This window comes from Hevea brasiliensis, chromosome 3 (assembly GCF_030052815.1).
Source record: "Hevea brasiliensis isolate MT/VB/25A 57/8 chromosome 3, ASM3005281v1, whole genome shotgun sequence".
In the NCBI taxonomy this organism is placed as follows: Eukaryota; Viridiplantae; Streptophyta; class Magnoliopsida; order Malpighiales; family Euphorbiaceae; genus Hevea; species Hevea brasiliensis.
In genome coordinates this window covers 107,156,425-107,178,621 of record NC_079495.1, presented here as the reverse complement: position 1 = coordinate 107,178,621, position 22,197 = coordinate 107,156,425, and the positions used below count along the sequence as shown (strand labels likewise).

The following is a 22,197-nucleotide window of genomic DNA, read 5'->3' as shown; positions in this document are numbered from 1 at the left end:
GGTTTACACTTTCTGAAGAGCGCACAGATCACTTAGATTTGCATAACTACAATCTTTTAAAATTGTTCAATATTGCTTTTAAAACAATAGCATATTAATATAAATTATGAGGCCGTAGCAGTACTTATACCTGATATTCTAACAAAGGACAAGTAAATTTTCTGATTCAATTCCCATATCCTAACCATTTGCACCTGCCATCTTGGTTTGAAGGTTTGATTCAAGACATAATACCACGTAGCTAAAAATCACTTTTTTTTTTTTTGATAAGCAAGATATTTTATTGATAAAAATCAGGAAAAACCATAAATAACTCCACTAAATCCTGGCCAATAGACCTTCCCGGAAAAACCAACCTAGAGTAATTTATGCTAAGCGAAAAAACCACCTCCCTGTAAAAATAACATATTGAAGAGAATTGTTTAATGCAAAACAAATATACATACAACTTTGCTCGCCAAATGACTATATATAGTTATAATTCAAAAAATTGTACATAAATGGTTTTATCCCCTTTGTGAAACAAAATAAAAGCTAGACATACATAGTAAAATTTCAAATCACACTACCATCTGTGATACAGTTTTCAAAGGCATCAAAACCAGAAAATGATTACACAATTATGATTTCATAGTATAGTACATCCATGATTTCTTGGGCCATTGTCAAACAAAAATACCCAATACTTCACACATCAATGAGGATCCGATGAACTGAAAGTTAGCACCACAGAAGCTCACTTTTCCTTTGACTTGAGTTGTCTTCCAAGCAAGAAAAGTCCCACAGAGGTAAAAGCAGATAAAAATGTAGATGAGTAAAAAAGCACAAGTAAAGCTCCCCTTAGAGACTGCATCCAGAAAATTATTAGGATGGAACGGTTAGTTAAGAGGTGATAATGGCCAATAAAAATCTAAGACAAACTTTTCCAAGAACCTTAGCCAGCAGTATAGCATTGTCATTCAGATACTGCAAGGAGCTCTCTGGTATGCTTTGAATACCCTGGGCTAGTTCCCATGAAAGAATCCTACATTTCAATATTCCAATATGTTTAAACATATTTCAACCCTCTTTTTGTCAAAAAATAAAATTAAAAAAAAAAACACTCAAGGTTAAAATGGAATATTTACCCAAAAGCAACTCCAATTACAGCTCCAATATTGGCTTTCACTGGTGTTACTTCAACCTGAAGTTCTCCAAACTGCAGATAGGATAGATTTTTGTTATATGTTTAATATTCAGTGTCCTTTAGACAACACCCCAACAAATACTGGTTTATCGTCTACCTTGAAGACTTTGGTTTCTTTCTTTGGCTCCTGTTCTGGAGTTGTTGGTATTGGACTTGCAGACAGAAGTTTTCCAGTTGTTATCATTGCTTGCGCAATCTATAAAGGTTCAACAGAAGTAAAGAGCACACTTAATTACTGCATATAAGAGGTGAATAATTTGTTTATTAACTCCTAATCCTAAACTATGGATTATAATTTGAGTATATCATGCCAGAAAGTACAAATCCATCCCTAATTCTTCTCACAAAGCATCCAACAGCAACTGCAAGATAATTATTTTGCTTTTGAGCAGAAAAGCTGAAGAGAAGCAAATGGGATTAATCACAGCTATTAAATATTAACTTGCAAGAGCTAAAGCAAATTGTGAACAGATTGAATTTCACAATGTAAAAGAGAATGTTAAACATAAATGTTTGTTATTTAAAAATCTTTAATTGAAAGCATCGCTGAAAAGAGAGAACAGAGAGAAGATCTGAGCAAGTGACCCTTTATAATGAGCCATGGAAATTTTTTTAACAGATTTACCCAAAACACAGCAAAGAGAAATACTAGTATATCTAATAGAGACAACAGCAAAACAATCCATTAAAAATAATTACAGTAAGCAACATAGCAACAATAAAGTCACTTTTAGTTAAAAGTTAATACTTTTTGAACAGACATCTCACTGATACAAGTTTTGACTAAAAAAGAAAAAAAGTATTTAGGAGAATGCTCAACAGTTGTAGAAACTATAAACATTACTTATGTCACTATGAGATGTTTGATCCAAAATTGCAACTCAAGTTCAAAATAGAGCATTCTTTTGTCTAAAGTATCATGGCTAAATATAGGAACAGAAAAACAACTCTCAAAGCACTGCACCAACTTTTAATTATCAAAGTTACCTCTGCATTTCACCCTGGCCATACTGTCCCATTAATTGGAACCTCCTTCCAGCAGATACCAAACGCTTGCCAAATGCTAAACAGCGAAAAAATGAAGTAAGCTTCAAAACAAACTCTTTAACATGCATCCAGCATCAATTGTTTATGCTTCAATTCTTGCCTGCCTTGACCTTATTTGTCAAAGTACCCTCCAGCATAGGGAGCTTGCTAGCTAAAGCACGGGAAGTTGATATGTCAGCTAATTCCTGTGCTCGAGAGAGATTTAACAGGAGTTCTCCCAGCTCTTGACCACACTGAAAGAAAAATGATAACTATTAGTAGTTCTCACCACAAACACAACACCCCCACCCCCGCCCAAAAAAAAAAAAAAGAGCTCTTCAGCTGAAAGTTTATAACCTATTTGGCAAACAACATATTAACTATGCCTTGGACAAACAATTCTAAAAGCATGGTATTAAAATCTTAGCGTTTATATCCTAGTGCCAACATCCCAAATCATTCTGAATGCAAGTATGACAATTAATATGGATACTTGGTTTCTAAAGATTCTTTTAAGCTGAAAGGTGCACAAGAATGGTTCAAATGATGAAGTGCTGAAAATAAAATAAATGACCTTCAATAAGCTTCCTTTCCAGACATTTCGTGACAATGTTGGAATACTAAAATGATCAATTCTCAACACAAGATGACCACAATTATTCATCAAAATCTAACAACATTTAATTCTAGTTTCCACATTACAACTAGCAGCAGAGCAAGAAGAACTAACCTCATCAATGACCGGTCCATTTGAAAGATCGAAAGCTGCATCATTTAACTACACACAAAATAAAAGAAAATAAAAAATCTCTCAATTTATATAGAATTAAAAAAAAAATACAGATTCTAATCACATCTAATCGAAGATCTCGAGGTAATTGCTCAAAATACTCCGACGGAAGATCAAAGCAATCCTGCAACCATAAAAGGAGTCAAAGTTACAATGTAACTATGAAATGTATGTATGAGCATGTTCATACAAATATATTCACATAGTAATCATTACAGAGAACTGGAGGAGGAGGAGGGGTTGAGGGGATTGAGAAGAGTCAGGTGATTCAGTGAGGGCAAGTAACGTAGTAGTGAGGGGTCTTGATTGAAGAATTCTTTTGGTTTTTACAGAGGTCGGAGAAGGGACGTAGCCAGAATTTTGGAGGAAAACAGAGGAAGAGAGCGCGGTGAAGAAGTAGAAGAGAAGTCATATCTGCTGCTAACGATTTTTTGGATATCAGATACAATAATTGGTAGGCTTTTGTCAATTCAAAAAGAAATTAAAAAAACAGAAGCCCCAAAAAGAAAAATGAAAACTTTCCTCCCTTCAGTTCTGATTTTGCTCCAATTCGATTGTAGCCAAGCTATTATACATGATATCCGAATGAAATTCTTCCTCCCTCCACAACCCAACCCAAAACGCAAATCCCAAATTATGCAGAAATCAATGCGATTTATGGGTTGGGCAGATTTTCGTTCGGGCTTAAAAACTATGCGCAGTGCAGAATCCTGTCCCGGCCTGCTTCCAAATATTTTTCAGAAGGGGACTATTTATGGAAAATACGCCTAATTTCTACAATGAACTCAGGGAAGGAAGAAGGAAAAAGGGAGGGTTTTTGGAGGCTTTTGATTTGTGAAGCTTTTGTTTGATTCAGGTATTATAGCGCAACAAATCTCACCTTTTTTCTGCTATTCCATTGTGTTCTAGAACAAATTTGGCTATTCAGCTAGGGGTTTTGATCAGAATATTGTATTAGTTCTTGCCTCATTCGTCTTCAATTTTTATGTTTTATTGTTTCATCCCTTTTTCCAATCACATGGGAAGGGAAGGGAACTAAAAAATTGATATTTCTTGCTTTCTGATGTTATTTTTGTAATATGCATCCAGGCAGAATCATAGGTGGAATATAATAACTTCATAAATGAGGTTACAGATGAATAATGGTAGAAATTTAATAAAAATATTCTTAAGAGACGTACAAAATTAAAAGAAAGAAGACAAAACTGTCAATTGCACACCATATATCACATAAACTAAACTAAAAATTAATACTACTTAAGGACAATTAAATGTAAATAAAGCAACTAGATAAGTATTAACCTTCATAAGCAAGCAAAACTACGGTGAAAATTTAAAACCCTCTAATTTATTAATCTTGTTCTTGGTTTTCTACAGTAATAAGATTTGCACCTACACCGGCACCATCTTGGTTCTCCATAATACTATGACTTGTAGCAGCAGTAGCACCAGCACCATCACCATTTTGGTTCTCCATAATACCGTGACTTGCACCTGCACTTGCAGTAGCACCAACACTAGCACCATCACCGTTATTCCCTCCATCCAAGGCAACCTTAATGAGTGCCAATTGGAGTTCTCCTTGGACCCTAAATGACCAAAGCTGGATGATGTTGTTTTGCTTGAACTCCTTTCTCGCCAAAACTTTATTCCAACTAGTCAACACATAGGAACTGGTAATTGCTAAATTCCACTTCCTAAGACACAACTGAGACTCTTCACCACAATGTTCCATTGCTGTAATAGATATGTTCTCTTGCTTTTCTAACTTCTTCTTCTCTTTCTCATTAAGAAAATCAAAATTTTTTTATCTGGTTGAAGGGGATTGAGAGACGATCATGGTGAGTGTTTAAATCTGTAGGAAACATTTGTTTCATTATCATCAACTTAATATCAATGCCTCCTTTGTTTGCAATTTTAGCTCTCCATTCACGAGACAAATTTGGTGGTGGATCTAAGTACACTTTTTTAAAATCGAGTCTCTCAGGCCTCTTAGTGTAGGTTTTCTTCGGCGATTTCCTTTTTTTTTTGTTGATGAACTTCAGTAGTAGTATTGACACTTTTAAAGGATCACTTCTTTTTCTTGTTCTCGATCAAGCTTTGAGAAGCCTTTACGTGGGCAAGTAAAGAAGAAAAAGTAAAAAATGGAGGAGATATCTTGATAACTCTACGTACTCCATGGGAGCCCCTCCTTCCTTTGGGTACATAAGCAGCAAGCAGGTCCTTGCTTCTCATGGCATAAGCAGCAAGCAGGTCTTTACTTCTCATGGGTTCTTCTCTAATGCGTTGCATAAAAGCAAACATAATATCTTCTGCAAGCAACTTGATTGCAGCATGCTCAACTTTAGCCTTTTCCACAATTCTATCGTAATACCCATCATCATCAAAATCAGAAGGAAAAGCTCTTGCCATCTTAGGTTTTTCCTCTTCTCTAGAAGAAAAAAAAAATTAATCAACACTTTCAACCAGTAATTAGGCATAAATATCTATATAATATACTCAATTCAGTTAGGTCATGCTGGGATAGAATGCAATTATTGTTCTCAACAAAATTGCTTTCCAAGAAGAAAGGGTGATTAGCAGACCAATAACATTAGAGAAACGTATGTCTTTTACTCAATATAATACTGATTGCTGTAGCATTCCAATGTTGAAAAGAAGAATAAAAACTGATCGATATTATTCTCAACAGGTACAAAGCAACTCAGCTTAAAAAAAAAAAAAAAAAAAAAAGAAAGCTAGGTGTAACAATGAAGACAACCACTTACCCGAATTAAAGTGATGATAAAAAATAAGTCTCTGAACCCGCGGTAGGTTTATGATGCTGCAACAAAATTTAAAGATGGGGATGGATTTCTTCTTTCCGAGACGTTGCTCTATGCTCAACTTCCTAAGCTCTAACAAGCCTCATTCAACATTATATATAGTTTACAGCCGCCCATTAATGTAATTAATGTATATTAATGTAATCTGTTTGATTTGACAACTATATGTTCTGGATAAAATAGGAAAGAGATAAAGGCATTTTAATTAGTTAATAATTGTTATGGTAAATTAATAATCAATGTAGCAACTTTAACTATATCACAATCCCTTCAAGATTAGGATTTTATTTGAATGAATCGATTGATATCTATCCATAAATTCACTAAAGAGACCAATAATAGCCCTAGACCATGTAGACAGTGAATCCTTGTTCAAATGGGTTAATATAAGTATATTATAAATTAATTATTAATTTACAATTAAAAAAATTATTATATTTAAAACTATACTACTTAAAATAATTTCTAACTTCGCATATAGTTATATGAATATTTAAATATTAAGCATATTTTAAACGTTCATGTTGAGTTGATATTAAGTGAAAATAAAAAAATCTAGTTTATATAGGGCTCTAGTAATCTTCATACTATTAACACAGTAGAATAATAATTGTATTATTCCGTCCTGCATTTGCACTTATCCTCCCTTTTATTAGAATTACAATAGGATGCATTATTTTGGAAACTCATTTGTATGTGAATTCAAACTCTTTATTTTAATAGGCAACAAGATGTAAGAGCTACTAAGATTGACAAAGTGGATATGCTTTCGCTCTTTGTTAGAGCCTTAATGTTATCCTTTTCACGTGAAATTCTGCTACTGGTTCGTGAAAAATAGATGTAAATATATATTTATTATCATGATATTGCAACAGATCAGGATGCATGCTAACCATAATATTACAAGTGTAGCATTGACCCTCTTGATATCCTATATCACAAACTAATATTACTGGATTATAATAACATTATTATGACTGGGGATTTATCCATTATGTCAATGGATTCTTGCTGATATCCATATCAACTGTTTAACATAGAGGAAGGGAGAAGGAATTGGCGGAGGAAGCTTGGATAAAACTTAAATACAAGATTAGTGAGCAATTAATCCTTATTAATGTAATCTGTTTGATTTGATAACTAATTTTTCTGGTTGAAATAGAAAAGAGCCAAAGGTATTGTAATTAGTTAATGATTCGAATGGTAAATTAATAATTAATATAGAAACTTTAATTATATCATAATCCCTTGAGATTAAAATTTTATTTGAATGAATCTATTAATATTTATCTATAAATTCGCTTATGTGTGTCTAACATAAATTTTTTCTTTTTTTTATACAAAACGAAAAGTACACAATAAAGTTTTCCTAAATAAAAAAGTCCAACTTATTTGTAAAATAAATTATTGGCTACATTCATAAAATTTAAATTTACAATTAACAAAATAAATTAATTTTTTCCAATACTTAAAATTTTTATAATATTATTATTTTAATAAAAAACTTTAAAATAATAATTAAATGATTATCTTGTGAGATAATGTTAAAAATTAAATATTTAAAAATCCCATCATTCTTTTTGGAAAAAAAATTAATCCTTTTTATATTTATCGTCAGGATTTATTAACGATAATTATTTTATATTTTTTAACAATCAAAGTAATTCTCTTTCATTTCAATTTATGAACTTGAGATATTAAGATGATATAATATTATTAAAAATAAAATTTATTGAATGATATCATGTTTCGTTACCAATGATAATTAATTTAATAATATTAGAATTGTTTTAAAATATTTTAAATTTAAATTTTAGTTAGAAGTAATAAAAAAAATGATATTATGTGGATACCAATTCTTTACCCCCAAAACAATAGCTGCTCAGCATGAATTCTGCAGTACTGGTGAGCCCTAACAAAGGCCCATGTGATCGAAACATGGGCATTTGGCAGAGACCATAAACTTGGATGCATCAAACTCCTGTACCGTTTGCTTTTGTACAAGGCTTAAGAGCCATCAGACAAATAAACATTTCAGAATTGATGTGGAATAGAGGAAAGCCAATTATAAGGCAGTTCATCCTTAAATTTAAGCTTGGCTAAAAAATGGGTTGTCTCATTGGCTTCTCTTTTAACATATGAGAAGGAAATGTGATTAAAAGCATGAGATTTTTATAAAATGGCACTGACAATGGCTCTAATATCCCATCTTTGCTCAATGTGGGGATTCTTATTAGAAGCTATGAATCTGATTCAAAGACAACTGACGGACAACTCATAGAGATGGCAAGAATCATCGCTTCCCTCATAGCTAGAGCATCCCCGATAAGAGGGAAGAGAAAGCTGTACAAAAACTTTTGTAGTGAGAGTTATGACACAACAATTTGATTAGCACACCACACACCTATAATTGTGCAAGTATCAACAATTTTTCTCAAGAAAGTGATAAAAAATTTTATTAAACATTGATCACAGTAGGCGAGAGCTGATGATTTGATGTGGTTTCATTAACAAGCTCTGTCCTTCATTCCTTCTCATCGTAAATGAAGGTTTTAAGTGATGGATCATCTTCATCATGGTACACATAAGCAAAATCCTCCATGCCTGGTCAATTTCATCCCTGCCATTTCATCCTCATTTGCGATCCTCAACAAAAGCAACTTGTTAAGCCCATAAAAGAGTGGGCCCATAGTCACCGTGACCCACCCTAATGTCACCAAAATTTGGATGATCTAAGCGCTAAAAGCTTCCCACCATCACCCACAACAACATTGCATATTCTCAACACTGCCAAAAGATTACTGATCACTTTCCAGAAATTTCATTTGTCATTTTCAACCCTTCCATACCCCTCATTCAAGCAATCTCATCAAATGCATCAAACAGCTAAGCGCACCAAAACATATAAGTTTTTATATCCCAACATCAATTACAAACACAGGGGATGTATGGACAGGGAATGTATGGGGTTGGGAAGGGAGAGGAGATGGAGGCTTTGGGGTTTACACTTTCTGAAGAGCGCACAGATCACTTAGATTTGCATAACTACAATCTTTTAAAATTGTTCAATATTGCTTTTAAAACAATAGCATATTAATATAAATTATGAGGCCATAGCAGTACTTATACCTGATATTCTAACAAAGGACAAGTAAATTTTCTGATTCAATTCCCATATCCTAACCATTTGCACCTGCCATCTTGGTTTGAAGGCTTGATTCGAGACATAATACCACATAGCTAAAAATCACTTTTTTTTTTTTTGATAAGCAAGATATTTTATTGATAAAAATCAGGAAAAACTTAGCATAAATAACTCCACTAAATCCTGGCCAATAGACCTTCCCGGAAAAACCAACCTAGAGTAATTTATGCTAAGCGAAAAAACCACCTCCCTGTAAAAATCACATACTGAAGAGAATTGTTTAATGCAAAACAAATATACATACAACTTTGCTCGCCAAATGACTATATATAGTTATAATTCAAAAAATTGTACATAAATGGTTTTATCCCCTTTGTGAAACAAAATAAAAGCTAGACATACATAGTAAAATTTCAAATCACACTACCATCTGTGATACAGTTTTCAAAGGCATCAAAACCAGAAAATGATTACACAATTATGATTTCATAGTATAGTACATCCATGATTTCTTGGGCCATTGTCAGACAGAAAAACCCAATACTTCACACATCAATGTTAGAGGATTCGATGAACTGAAAGTTTGCACCACAGAAGCTCACTTTTCCTTTGACTTGAGTTGTCTTCCAAGCAAGAAAAGTCCCACAGAGGTAAAAGCAGATAAAAATGCAGATGAGTAAAAAAGCACAAGCAAAGCTCCCCTTAGAGACTGCATCCAGAAAATTATTAGGATGGAACGGTTAGTTAAGAGGTGATAATGGCCAATAAAAATCTAAGACAAACTTTTCCAAGAACCTTAGCCAGCAGTATAGCATTGTCATTCGGATACTGCAAGGAGCTCTCTGGTATGCTTTGAATACCCTGGGCTAGTTCCCATGAAAGAATCCTACATTTCAATATTCCAATATGTTTAAACATATTTCAATCCTCTTTTTGTCAAAAAATAAAATTAAAAAAAAAAAAACACTCAAGGTTAAAATGGAATATTTACCCAAAAGCAGCTCCAATTACAGCTCCAATATTGGCTTTCACTGGCGTTACTTCAACCTGAAGTTCTCCAAACTGTAGATAGGATTGATTTTTGTTATATGTTTAATATTCAGTGTCCTTTAGACGACACCCCAACAAATACTGGTTTATCGTCTACCTTGAAGACTCTGGTTTCTTTCTTTGGCTCCTCGTCTGGTGTTGTTGGTATTGGACTTGCAGACAGAAGTTTTCCAGTTGTTATCATTGCTTGCGCAATCTATAAAGGTTCAACAGAAGTAAAGAGCACACTTAATTACTGCATATAAGAGGTGAATAATTTGTTTATTAACTCCTAATCCTAAACTATGGATTATAATTTGAGCATAGCATGCCAGAAAGTACAAATCCATCCCTAATTCTTCTCACAAAGCATCCAACAGCAACTGCAACATAATTATTTTGCTTTTGAGCAGGAAAGCTGCAGTTGCAAATGGGATTAATCACAGCTATTAAATATTAACTTGCAAGAGCTAAAGCAAATAGTGAACAGATTGAATTGCACAATGTAAAAGAGAATGTTAAACATAAATGTTTCTTATTTAAAAATCTTTAATTGAAAGTATCGCTGAAAAGAGAGAACAGAGAGAAGATCTGAGCAAGTGACCCTTTATAGTGAGGCATGGAAAATTTTTTAACAGATTTCCCCAAAACACAGAAAAGAGAAATACTAGCATATCTAATAGAGACGCCAGCAAAACAATCCATTAAAAATAATTACAGTAAGCAACATAGCAACAATAAAGTAACTTTTAGTTAAAAGTTAAGACTTTTTGAACAGACATCTGTCTGATACAAGTTTTGACTAAAAAAGAAAAAAAGTATTTAGGAGAATGCTCAACAGTTGTAGAAACTATAAACATTAGTTATGTCAATATGAGATGTTTGATCCAAAATTGCAACTTAAGTTCAAAATAGAGCATTCTTTTGTCTAAAGTATCATGGCTAAATATAGGAACAGAAAAACAACTCTCAAAGCACTGCACCAACTTTTAATTATCAAAGTTACCTTCTGCATTTCACCCTGGCCTTACTGTCCCATTGATTGGAACCTCCTTCCAGCAGAAACCAAACGCTTGCCAAATGCTAAACAGCGAAAAAATGAAGTAAGCTTCAAAACAAACTCTTCAACGTGCATCCAGGATCAATTGTTTATGCTTCAATTCTTGCCTGCCTTGGCCTTATTTGTCAAAGTACCCTCCAGCATAGGGAGCTTGCTAGCTAAAGCACGGGAAGTTGATATGTCAGCTAATTCCCATGCTCGAGAGAGATTTAACAGGAGCTCTCCCAGCACTTGACCACACTGAAAGAAAAATGATAACTATTAGTAGTTTCCCCCCCGCCCCCCACCCCCCCCAACCAAAAAAAAAAAAAAAAAAAGAGCTCTTCAGCTGAAAGTTTATAACCTATTTGGCAAACAACATATTAACTATGCCTTGGACAAACAATTCTAAAAGCATGGTATTAAAATCTTAGCATTTATATCCTAGTGCCAACATCCCAAATCATTCTGAATGCAAGTATGACAATTAATATGGATACTTGGTTTCTAAAGATTCTTTTAAGCTGAAAGGTGCACAAGAATGGTTCAAATGATGAAGTCCTGAAAATAAAATAAATGAGCTTCAATAAGCTTCCTTTCAAGACATTTCGTGACAATGTTGGAATACTAAAATTATCAAATCTCAACACAAGATGACCACAATTATTCATCAAAATCTAACAACATTTAATTCTAGTTTCCACATTACAACTAGCAGCAGAGCAAGAAGAACTAAGATTTGAAAATTTGAATTAATTAATTAACCTTCGTAAGCAAACAAAACTACAATGAAAATTTGAAACCCTCTAATTAATTAATCTTGTTATTGGTTATCCAGTAATAAGATTTGCACCTGCACCAGCACCATCTTGGTTCTCCATAATACTGTGACTTGCACCAGCAGTAGCACCAGCACCATCACCATCTTGGTTCTCCATAAGACCGTGGCTTGCACCTCCACTTGCAGCAGCACCAACACCAGCACCATCACCATTATTCCCTCCATCCAAGGCAACCTTAATGAGTGCCAAATGGAGTTCTCCTTGGACCCTAAATGACCAAAGCTGGATGACGTCATTTTGCTTGAACTCCTTCCTCGCCAAAACTTTATTCCAACTAGTCAACACATAGGAACTGGTAATTGCCAAATTCCACTTCCTAAGACACAATTGAGACTCTTCACCACAAGGTTCCATGACTGTAACAGATATGTTCTCTTGCTTTTCTAACTTCTTCTTCTCTTTCTCATTAAGAAAATCAGAATTTTTTATCTGGTTGAAGGGGATTGAGAGACGATCATGGTGAGTGTTTAAATCTGTAGGAAACATCTGTTTCATTATCACCAACTTAATATCAATGCCTCCTTTGTTTTCAATTTTAGCTCTCCATTCACGAGACAAATCTGGTGGTGGATCTAAGTGCAGTTTTTTAAAATCAAATCTCTCAGGCCTCTTGGTGTAGGTTTTTTTCGATGATTTCCTTTTCTTTTGTTGATGAACTTCAGTAGTAGTATTGACACTTTCAAAGGATCGCTTCTTTTTCTTGTTCTGGATCAAGCTTTGAGAAGCCTTTACGTGGGCAAGTAAAGAAGAAGAAGAAAAAAAAGGAGGAGATATCTTGATAACTCTGCGTACACCATGGGAGCCCCTCCTTCCTTTGGGTACATAAGCAGCAAGCAGGTCCTTACTTCTCATGGTTTCTTCTCTAATGCGTTGCATAAAAGCAAACATAATATCTTCTGCAAGCAACTTGATTGCAGCATGCTCAACTTTAGCCTTTTCCACCATTCTATCGAAATACCCATCATCATCAAAATCAGAAGGAAAAGCTCTTGCCATCTTAGGTTTTTCCTCTTCTCTAGAAGAAAAAAAAAATAATCAACACTTTCAACCAGTAATGAGGCATAAATATCTATATAATATACTCAATTCAGTTAGGTCATGCTGGGATAGAATGCAATTGCTGTTCTCAACAAAATTGCTTTCCAAGAAGAAAGGGTGATTAGCAGACCAATAATATTAGAGAAACGTATGTCTTCTACTCAATATAATACTGATCGCAATACTGATCGCTGTAGCATTCCAATGTTGAAAAGAAGAACAAAAACTGATCGCTATTATTCTCAACAGGTACAAAGCAACTCAGCTTAAAAAAAAAAAAAAAAAAAAAAAATCCTAGGTGCAACAACGAAGACAACCACTTATCCGAATGAAAGTGATGATAAAAAAATAAGTCTCTGAACCCGCAATAGGTTTATGATGTTGCAACAAAGTTTAAAGAGAGCAGATGAATTTCTTCTTTCCTATAAGTTGCTCTATGCTCAACCTATCGCTGCTCCAACAAGCCTGACTCAGCATTATATATACTTTACTGCAGACCCAATAATGTAATTAATATATATTAATATAATCTGTTTGATTTGATAACTATATGTTCTAAATAAAATAGGAAAGAGACAAACGCATTTTAATTAGTTAATGATTGTTATGGTAAATTAATAATCAATGTAGCAACTTTAACTATATCACAATCCTTTCAAGATTAAAATTTTATTTGAATGAATCGATTGATATCTATCCATAAATTCACTAAAGAGACCAATAATAGCCTTAGACCATGTGGACAGTGAATCCTTGTTCAAATGGGTTAATATAAGTATATTATAAATTAATTATTAATTTACAATTAAAAAAAATTATTATATTTAAAACTACACTACTTAAAATAATTTCTAACTTCGCATATAGTTATATGAATATTTAAATATTAAGCATATTTTAAATGTTCATATTGAGTTGATATTAAGTGAAAATAAAAAACTCTAGTTTGTATAGGGCTCTAGTAATCTTCATACTATTAACACAGTAGAATAATAATTGTATTATTCCGTCTTGCATTTGCACTTATCCTCCCTTTTATTAGAATTACAATGGGATGTGTTATTTTGGGAACTCATTTGTATGTGAATTCAAACTCTTTATTCTAACGGGTAACAAGATGTAAGAGCTACTGAGATTGACAAAGTGGATATGCTTTCGCTCTTTGTCAGAGTCTTGATGGTATTTTTTTTCACGTGAAATTCTGCTACTGGTTCATGAAAGATAGATGTAAATATACATTTATTATCATGATATTGCAACAGATTACGATGCATGCTAACCATGATATTACGAGTGTAGAATTATATCATAATCTCTTAAGATTAGAATTTTATTTGAATGAATCTATTAATATTTATCTATAAATTTGCTTATGTGTGTCTAACATAATTTTTTTCTTTTTTTATACAAAACGAAAAGTATACAATAAAGTTTTCCTAAATAAAAAAGTCCAACTTATTTGTAAAATAAATTATCGGCTACATTCATAAAATTTAAATTTACAATTAAAAAAATAAATTAAAATTTTTCAATACTTAAAATTTTTTATAATATTATTATTGTAATAAAAAACTTTAAAATAATAATTAAATGATTATCTTATGAGATAATGTTAAAAATTAAATATTTAAAAATCTCATCATACTTTTTAGAAAAAAAAAAATTAATCCTTTTTATATTTATCGTCAAGATTTATTAACGATAATTACTTTATATTTTTTAACAATCAAAGTAATTCTCTTTCATTCCAATGTATGAAATTGAGATATTAAGATGATATAATATTATTAAAAATAAAATTTATTGAATGATATCATGTTCCGTTTCCAATGATAATTAATTTAATAATATTATAATTGTTTTAAAATATTTAAAATTTAAATTTTAGTTAGAAGTAATAAAAAAAAATTGACATTGTGTGGATACCAATTCTTTACCCCTAAAACAATAGCTGCCTCAGCATGAATTCTGTGGTACTGGTGAGCCCAAACAAAGGCCCATGTGATCGATACATGGGCATTTGGCAGAGACCATAAACTTGGATGCATCAAACTCCTGTATCGTTTGCTTTTGTACAGGCTCAATTGATGAAGACAAAGGCTTAGAAAAAAAAAATGATCAAGACAAGGGGCTTGATTGTGACATCCAGCGTGTGAGAATTATTGAAAAAAAAGACCAACGAGTTTTACTCATTGGTTTTTTTTTTTAATTGCAAAAAGCATTACAAGGCTTAAGAGCCATCAGACAAATAAACATTTCAGAATTGATATGAAATAGAGGAAAGCCAAAACAACTATACATACAATTTTGCTCGCCAAATGACTATATATAGTTATAATTCAAAAAATTGTACATAAATGGTTTTATCCCCTTTATGAAACAAAATAAAAGCTACACGTACATAGTAAAATTTCAACTCACACTACCATCTATGATACAGTTTTCAAAGGCATCAAAACCAGAAAATGATTACACAATTATGATTCCATAGTATGGTACATCCATGATTTCTTGGGCCATTGTCAGACAGAAATACCCAATACTTCACACATCAATGTTAGAGGATCCGATGAACTGAAAGTTTGCACCACAGAAGCTCACTTTTCCTTTGACTTGAGTTGTCTTCCAAGCAAGAAAAGTCCCACAGAGGTAAAAGCAGATAAAAATGTAGATGAGTAAAAAAGCACAAGCAAAGCTCCCCTTAGAGACTGCATCCAGAAAATTATTAGGATGGAACGGTTAGTTAAGAGATGATAATGGCCAATAAAAATCTAAGACAAACTTTTCCAAGAACCTTAGCCAGCAGTATAGCATTGTCATTCGGATACTGCAAGGAGCTCTCTGGTATGCTTTGAATACCCTGGGCTAGTTCCCATGAAAGAATCCTACATTTCAATATTCCAATCCTCTTTTTGTCAAAAAATAAAATTAAAAAAAAAAAAAAAACACTCAAGGTTAAAATGGAATATTTACCCAAAAGCAACTCCAATTACAGCTCCAATATTGGCTTTCACTGGTGTTACTTCAACCTGAAGTTCTCCAAACTGCAGATAGGATAGATTTTTGATATATGTTTAATATTCAGTGTCCTTTAGACAACACCCCAACAAATACTGGTTTATCGTCTACCTTGAAGACTCTGGTTTCTTTCTTTGGCTCCTCGTCTGGAGTTGTTGGTATTGGACTTGCAGACAGAAGTTTTCCAGTTGTTATCATTGCTTGCGCAATCTATAAAGATTTAACAGAAGTAAAGAGCACACTTAATTACTGCATATAAGAGGTGAATAATTTGTTTATTAACTCCTAATCCTAAACTATGGATTATAATTTGAGCATAGCATGCCAGAAAGTACAAATCCATCCCTCATTCTTCTCACAAAGCATCCAAAAGCAACTGCAAGATAATTATTTTGCTTTTGAGCAGAAAAGCTGCAGTTGCAAATGGGATTAATCACAGCTATTAAATATTAACTTGCAAGAGCTAAAGCAAATTGTGAACAGATTGAATTGCACAATGTAAAAGAGAATGTTAAACATAAATGTTTCTTATTTAAAAATCTTTAATTGAAAGCATCGCTGAAAAGAGAGAACAGAGAGAAGATCTGAGCAAGTGACCCTTTATAATGAGGCATGGAAAATTTTTTAACAGATTTACCCAAAACACAGAAATGAGAAATACTAGCATATCTAATAGAGACGCCAGCAAAATAATCCATTAAAAATAATTACAGTAAGCAACATAGCAACAATAAAGTAACTTTTAGTTATCCTGCAGCATCTGAAAAGTTAATATTTTTTGAACAGACATCTCACTGATACAAGTTTTGACTAAAAAAGAAAAAAAGTATTTAGGAGAATGCTCAACAATTGTAGAAACTATAAACATTACTTATGTCACTATGAGATGTTTGATCCAAACTTGCAACTTAAGTTCAAAATAGAGCATTCTTTTGTCTAAAGTATCATGGCTAAATATAGGAACAGAAAAACAACTCTCAAAGCACTGCACCAACTTTTAATTATCAAAGTTACCTTCTGCATTTCACCCTGGCCATACTGTCCCATTGATTGGAACCTCCTTCCAGCAGATACCAAACGCTTTCCAAATGCTAAACAGCGAAAAAATGAAGTAAGCTTCAAAACAAGCTCTTTAACATGCATCCAGCATCAATTGTTTATGCTTCAATTCTTGCCTGCCTTGGCCTTATTTGTCAAAGTACCCTCCAGCATAGGGAGCTTGCTAGCTAAAGCACGGGAAGTTGATGTGTCAGCTAATTCCCATGCTCGAGAGAGATTTAACAGGAGTTCTCCCAGCTCTTGACCACACTGAAAGAAAAATGATAACTATTACTAGTTCCTCTCTTCTCACACCACCCCCCACCCCCCCAACAAAAAAAAAAAAGAGCTCTTCAGCTGAAAGTTTATAACCTATTTGGCAAACAACATATTAACTATGCCTTGGACAAACAATTCTAGAAGCATGGTATTAAAATCTTAGCGTTTATATCCTAGTGCCAACATCCCAAATCATTCTGAATGCGAGTATGACAATTAATATGGATACTTGGTTTCTGAAGATTCTTTTAAGCTGAAAGGTGCACAAGAATGGTTCAAATGATGAAGTGCTGAAAATAAAATAAATGAGGTTCCTTTCAAGATATTTCGTGACAATGTTGGAATACTAAAATCATCAATTCTCAACACAAGATGACCACAATTATTCATCAAAATCTAACAACATTTAATTCTAGTTTCCACATTACAACTAGCAGCAGAGCAAGAAGAACTAACCTCATCAATGACTGGTCCATTTGAAAGATCGAAAGCTGCATCATTTAACTACACACAAAAATAAAAGAAAATAAAAATCTCTCAATTTATATAGAATTAAAAAAAAAAAAAAACAGATTCTAATCACATCTAATCGAAGATCACGAGGTAATTGCTCAAAATACTCCGACGGAAGATCAAAGCAATCCTGCAACCATAAAAGGAGTCAAATTTACAATGTAACTATGAAATGTTTGTATGAGCATGTTCATACAAATATATGCACATAGTAATCATTACAGAGAGCTGGAGGAGGAGGAGGGATTGAGGGGATTGGGAAGAGTCAGGTGATTCAGTAAGGGCAAGTAACGTAGTAGTGAGGGGTCTTGATTGAAGAATTCTTTTGGTTTTTACAGAGGTCGGAGAAGGGACATAGCCAGAATTTTGGAGGAAAACAGAGGAAGAGAGCGCGGGAAGAGGTTGAAGAAGAAGAGAAGTCATATCTGCTGCGAACGATTTTTTGGATATCAGATACAATAATTGGTAGGATTTTGTCAATTAAAAAAGAAATTAAAAAAAAAAAAGCCCCAAAAAGAAAAATGAAATCTTTCCTCCCTTCAGTTCTGATTTTGCTCCAATTCGATTGTAGCCAAGCTGCCATACATGATATCCGAAAGAAATTCTTCCCCCCTCCACAACCCAACCCAAAACGCAAATCCCAAATTGTGCAGAAATCAATGCGATTTATGGGTTGGGCTGATTTTCGTTTGGGCTTAAAAACTATGCGCAGTGCAGAATCTTGTCCCGGCCTGCTTCCAAATATTTTTCAGAAGGGGACTATTTATGGAAAATACACCTAATTTCTACAACGAACTCAGGGAAGGGAGAAGGAAAAAGAGAGGGTTTTTGGAGGCTTTTGATTTGTGAAGCTTTTGTTTGATTCAGGTACTATAGCGCAACAAATCTCGCCTTTTTTCTGCTATTCCATTGTGTTCTATAACAAATTTGGCTATTCAGATATGGGTTTTGATCAGAATATTGTATTAGTTCTTGCCTCATTCGTCTTCAATTTTTATGTTTTATTGTTTCATCCCTTTTTTCAATCACATGGGAAGGGAAGGGTGCTAAAAATTTGATATTTCTTGCTTTCTGCGGCTTCCCCAACTATTATGTTATTTTTGTAATCTGTACCCAGGCAGAATCTGTGTTTGTTTGCTTCGTTATTCCGATTTTTGAGCTTTGTGTATATCTTGTTTATTTGTGTGTTAAGTTTAAAGAGGAATTGTTAGGTAGTAGTAAGCTTTCATGTTTTCTATTTCTAAGCTCAAAACAAAAACGAAATTGCAAGTCTCCGTTTCTCTCCCTCTTAGGTAATTTATTTGCCTTGAAATCTAGTTAGGCTGCAAATATGTATTTTCACGATTTTGGAAAATGTCAGCTGATCTGTTTTGTTATTTCAAAGTCATATGTTTCAAATCAAAATATGAGTTGGGGTTTTTCACATTTAATTGGTTATACTTTATTAGAATCCTTTGTTTAAGATAAGATGTTGATTTTCTTCTGTTTAATCTAATCTTTTGTTTTCCAGAATGTCTGGAGAAGAGGAAGAAAATGCCGCTGAGCTCAAAATCGGAGATGGTAAGGATATACCCCCACATGATAATAAATTAAATTTTGAAGGAAAGAATATAAATGGGAAATAGGAATTTGACAATTAGGATGTATTAAAACCAGGGTTCACGAGTTGCAGGAGTTCTTGTTGATAGTGTAATGATCAAAGGAGTATTGGTTACATTTTTAAGTGTTTAACTTGTTTGCATATACTTATAAGGTTAAATGAATGATGCGTGTAAATCCTTTACTAGTAATAATAACCCCCCTTAACCCTATAACAAAGTGACACTAGGGGTAGCAATTGAACCAACCATGATTGCTAATGGTGTGTATTGAATGTATATGAGAAACTGATTAAACTTTCAAAGGCAGACAAATTAAATTTGTTCTCTGGTGTAGAAGTGTTTAAATATATTGCTTCAAGCCAAATTGAATAGAACATTTTTATTTTTTATTTTTTATTTCGTACTCATACTTGAAGTGCCAAATAACAATTGTGGTTGTTTTTCCCCTTATGCCAGAGTTTTTGAAGGCCAAGTGCTTAATGAATTGTGAAGTAGCATTAATTCTTGATCATAAATATGAGCAGCTTCAGCAAATGTCTGATGATCCAATGAACCAAATCTCTCAGTAAGTAATAGACCACTTACTGCTTTTTTCACTGCTCTCTGTATTACAGAGAATGCATTGAGAATATTGGCTGAAGTTTAGCTATTTGGATTTGGTTTGCTAGTAGCGACTAGCCAGTCGCAAGGTTACACTTTCAAGTTTATGATGCCAGTGTTTTGTAGTCTGTGAGATCATATTGCTTAGGTGAAAACTTAACAAAAGTAACTGAAACATTTTGGTGTAACCTGTATTGGCACTTGGCCGGCTGACTTTCTGGTATCTGTTAAAGTTGAATGGCTTAAATTCAGTGAACTATAAGATTTAAAATGGGAAACAATCTGTTATCCTGCAAACTGTCTTATTTCTGTTCCCTAATAGGAAAAGAACAAAGCAATAATTTCATTAACCACTAAACTCACATTGTTGAAGTTTCCGTGAATATGTGATCGTCTATGCAATATAAGAAGTTTATAGTCATTTTCCCCTGGCTATTTCTAATTCCACTTTGTACACAACCATGATGAGTCTATCAATGGGAGGACTTTTATGCAGTGTTTTCTTTCAGGTTTTGTAATATGCCCTAGCATTATGTTCAGAATATGAAAAATAAGCAAGTTAGTGAGAATGGATGGTGCAAAAAAGACTCGGGATTCACAAAATTTGGATGCCTCAAAACCATACATCCAAATTAGTTCAAAATTTGGTTTTTCTTTTTTGCAGGGTATTTGAGAAATCACTACAGTATGTGAAGCGCTTTAGCCGTTATAAAAATCCTGATGCTGTCAGACAAGTTCGAGAGTATCCATGAACATTGTTGAATTGATAATAGAGCCCTATTTATCGTATATTTGAACATTTATTGTATGTGACCTTTTCTCTGGATCAAATTTCTTATCTAACCATTTAAAGTGAATTTTGCATCAATTCAGTCGCCTTAGCTTTTTACTTGATTGAGGTGCCTTAGCTTTTTACTTGATTGAGGTTCAAAAACAAAATTTTCTTGCTTCTCGTATCAACCGTCATCTGTGTGAAACTTAACCAATTCTTAGAATTCTTAGCCGATACCAGTTGGCTGAATTCGAGGTAGGTGTAACCCAATGAACTGAAATTAATAAAACTTGGTCTGAAAGTTAAAAATGAAAACTACTGACCTTTTACTCCCTTTTTGTCCAGCTATGTGTTCTTGGCAACCTTTGCCCTGAAACTGTGGAGGAAGCTATTGCCATGGTGCCTTCTATCAAGGTATTACTTGTTCAAAATCCGGCCTTTCTACTTTGATTACTCATGCTTAAATTGATCTATAGTTTTATTAGAATAGACATTGCTGAAAACAAATAAAATATAAGCTACAGGATGCATCTGAGCCTGTTCATTTGCTAGCAAAATAGGCGAAGCTCAGCCCCATGATTATCTGTCTGTGTCCTTAAAAAAAAATGATAATAACTTTAGGTGTTCTGTGGGGACTCGGGGCTTCCTTGATGTTGAAGGCAACTATTTTTAGAATCCTTATTACCGTGGCATAATCTATGGAAACAAATTGGAATGCCTAATACTATGCCATGTGTAGTTTTTGTTACAGCCCTTCAAATGGGAATTTCTTTGTTTTTGCCTGAATGCCTTTGTTATGCAGACAAAAGGAAGGGCTCATGATGATGAGGCAATTGAGAAAATGTTGAACGACCTGTCATTGATCAAGAAATTCGAATAGTGGAAGCAAAATCTTCTGTTGATATCAGTTTTAAATGGGATTTCATGTTGTGATCATACCAATTAATACATTCACTTGTGTGGCTATGGAAATGTTGATTTATAATACTACTTTGATATAACTGCAACATGAGAATATGGATGACATGCTAGTTTTAGACTTGGTGCCAATTTGTTTTTCTAATCTGCATTCATGGGTTAGCAGGGATGATCTATAATTCTAGAACATGGAATGATCAATAAATCCAGATTAAAATCAAGCACTTTAGTAAACAATGACATCACTGGACTTAACTGAATTAGGAAAGAAAGGACCTGTTTGCTACTTTCTGATTTCAAAATAAACAACCATCGCTCTTCTGCTTCTGAATGTATTAGTTTGTTTTTTTAGCCAAGTTCTATAAAATTATAAACTTAAGTTTGTCACTTCTAATTATTAAAATTAATCAAGTTGAAAGCAAAAAGTAAATAATCACACACACAAAAACAAAACAAAATTGTAAAAATTCTATAAATTCACTTCTCAATTGGCAATATGTTCATATGCGAGTTATTAGCCACTACAACACATACGCCG

At 33.4% G+C, this 22,197-nt stretch overlaps 5 protein-coding genes and 2 pseudogenes across 7 annotated transcripts; 1 reads left to right on the top strand and 6 right to left on the bottom strand.

Annotated features, from left to right (window-relative positions):
- Positions 1-449: 449 nt before the first annotated feature.
- Positions 450-3,410, bottom strand: LOC110668164 (uncharacterized; the record flags this gene model as incomplete). The annotated part of the gene is given in 9 exon segments (XM_058143401.1): positions 450-847; positions 934-1,024; positions 1,128-1,198; positions 1,284-1,382; positions 2,155-2,249; positions 2,334-2,466; positions 2,943-2,990; positions 3,067-3,126; positions 3,219-3,410. Coding segments are annotated over 9 exon segments (900 nt in total), but the record flags the coding sequence as incomplete, so codon positions are not given.
- LOC110668163 (DNA-directed RNA polymerase II subunit 4) lies at positions 3,408-21,791 on the top strand. 2 transcript variants are annotated; one of them, XM_058144442.1, is made up of 7 exons: positions 3,408-3,858; positions 19,279-19,328; positions 19,826-19,934; positions 20,634-20,711; positions 20,963-20,996; positions 21,087-21,155; positions 21,544-21,791. In XM_058144442.1, exons 2-7 carry the CDS (start codon positions 19,280-19,282, stop codon positions 21,619-21,621), a joined length of 417 nt encoding a protein of 138 aa, XP_058000425.1. In that variant the 5' UTR covers positions 3,408-3,858; position 19,279; the 3' UTR covers positions 21,622-21,791. The 2 variants fall into 2 exon arrangements, with proteins under 2 accessions (XP_058000425.1, XP_021684994.2); XM_021829302.2 differs by lacking the exon at positions 3,408-3,858 and adding an exon at positions 18,500-18,635.
- LOC131178757 (putative B3 domain-containing protein At3g24850) lies at positions 4,307-5,237 on the bottom strand (annotated as a pseudogene).
- Positions 9,280-11,458, bottom strand: LOC110668124 (uncharacterized; annotated as a pseudogene).
- Positions 11,366-12,807, bottom strand: LOC131178756 (putative B3 domain-containing protein At2g27410). The gene has a single exon (XM_058144436.1). The coding sequence runs from the start codon at positions 12,768-12,770 to the stop codon at positions 11,871-11,873; it is 900 nt and encodes a 299-aa protein (XP_058000419.1). The 5' UTR covers positions 12,771-12,807; the 3' UTR covers positions 11,366-11,870.
- On the bottom strand, positions 15,323-18,341 carry LOC110668125 (uncharacterized). Of its 2 annotated transcripts, XM_058144440.1 has the most exons (8): positions 17,991-18,341; positions 17,839-17,898; positions 17,712-17,759; positions 16,953-17,246; positions 16,050-16,148; positions 15,894-15,964; positions 15,715-15,805; positions 15,323-15,628 (listed from the first exon to the last, which is right to left on the bottom strand). In XM_058144440.1, exons 4-8 carry the CDS (start codon positions 17,079-17,081, stop codon positions 15,518-15,520), a joined length of 501 nt encoding a protein of 166 aa, XP_058000423.1. In that variant the 5' UTR covers positions 17,082-17,246; positions 17,712-17,759; positions 17,839-17,898; positions 17,991-18,341; the 3' UTR covers positions 15,323-15,517. The 2 variants fall into 2 exon arrangements, with proteins under 2 accessions (XP_058000423.1, XP_058000424.1); XM_058144441.1 differs by having other exon boundaries at positions 17,839-18,341.
- LOC131178442 (uncharacterized) lies at positions 17,103-18,191 on the bottom strand. Its single transcript, XM_058143399.1, has 4 exons — positions 17,991-18,191; positions 17,839-17,898; positions 17,712-17,759; positions 17,103-17,246 (listed from the first exon to the last, which is right to left on the bottom strand). The coding sequence occupies exons 1-4, from the start codon at positions 18,189-18,191 to the stop codon at positions 17,103-17,105; spliced, it is 453 nt and encodes a 150-aa protein (XP_057999382.1).
- Positions 21,792-22,197: the final 406 nt, after the last annotated feature.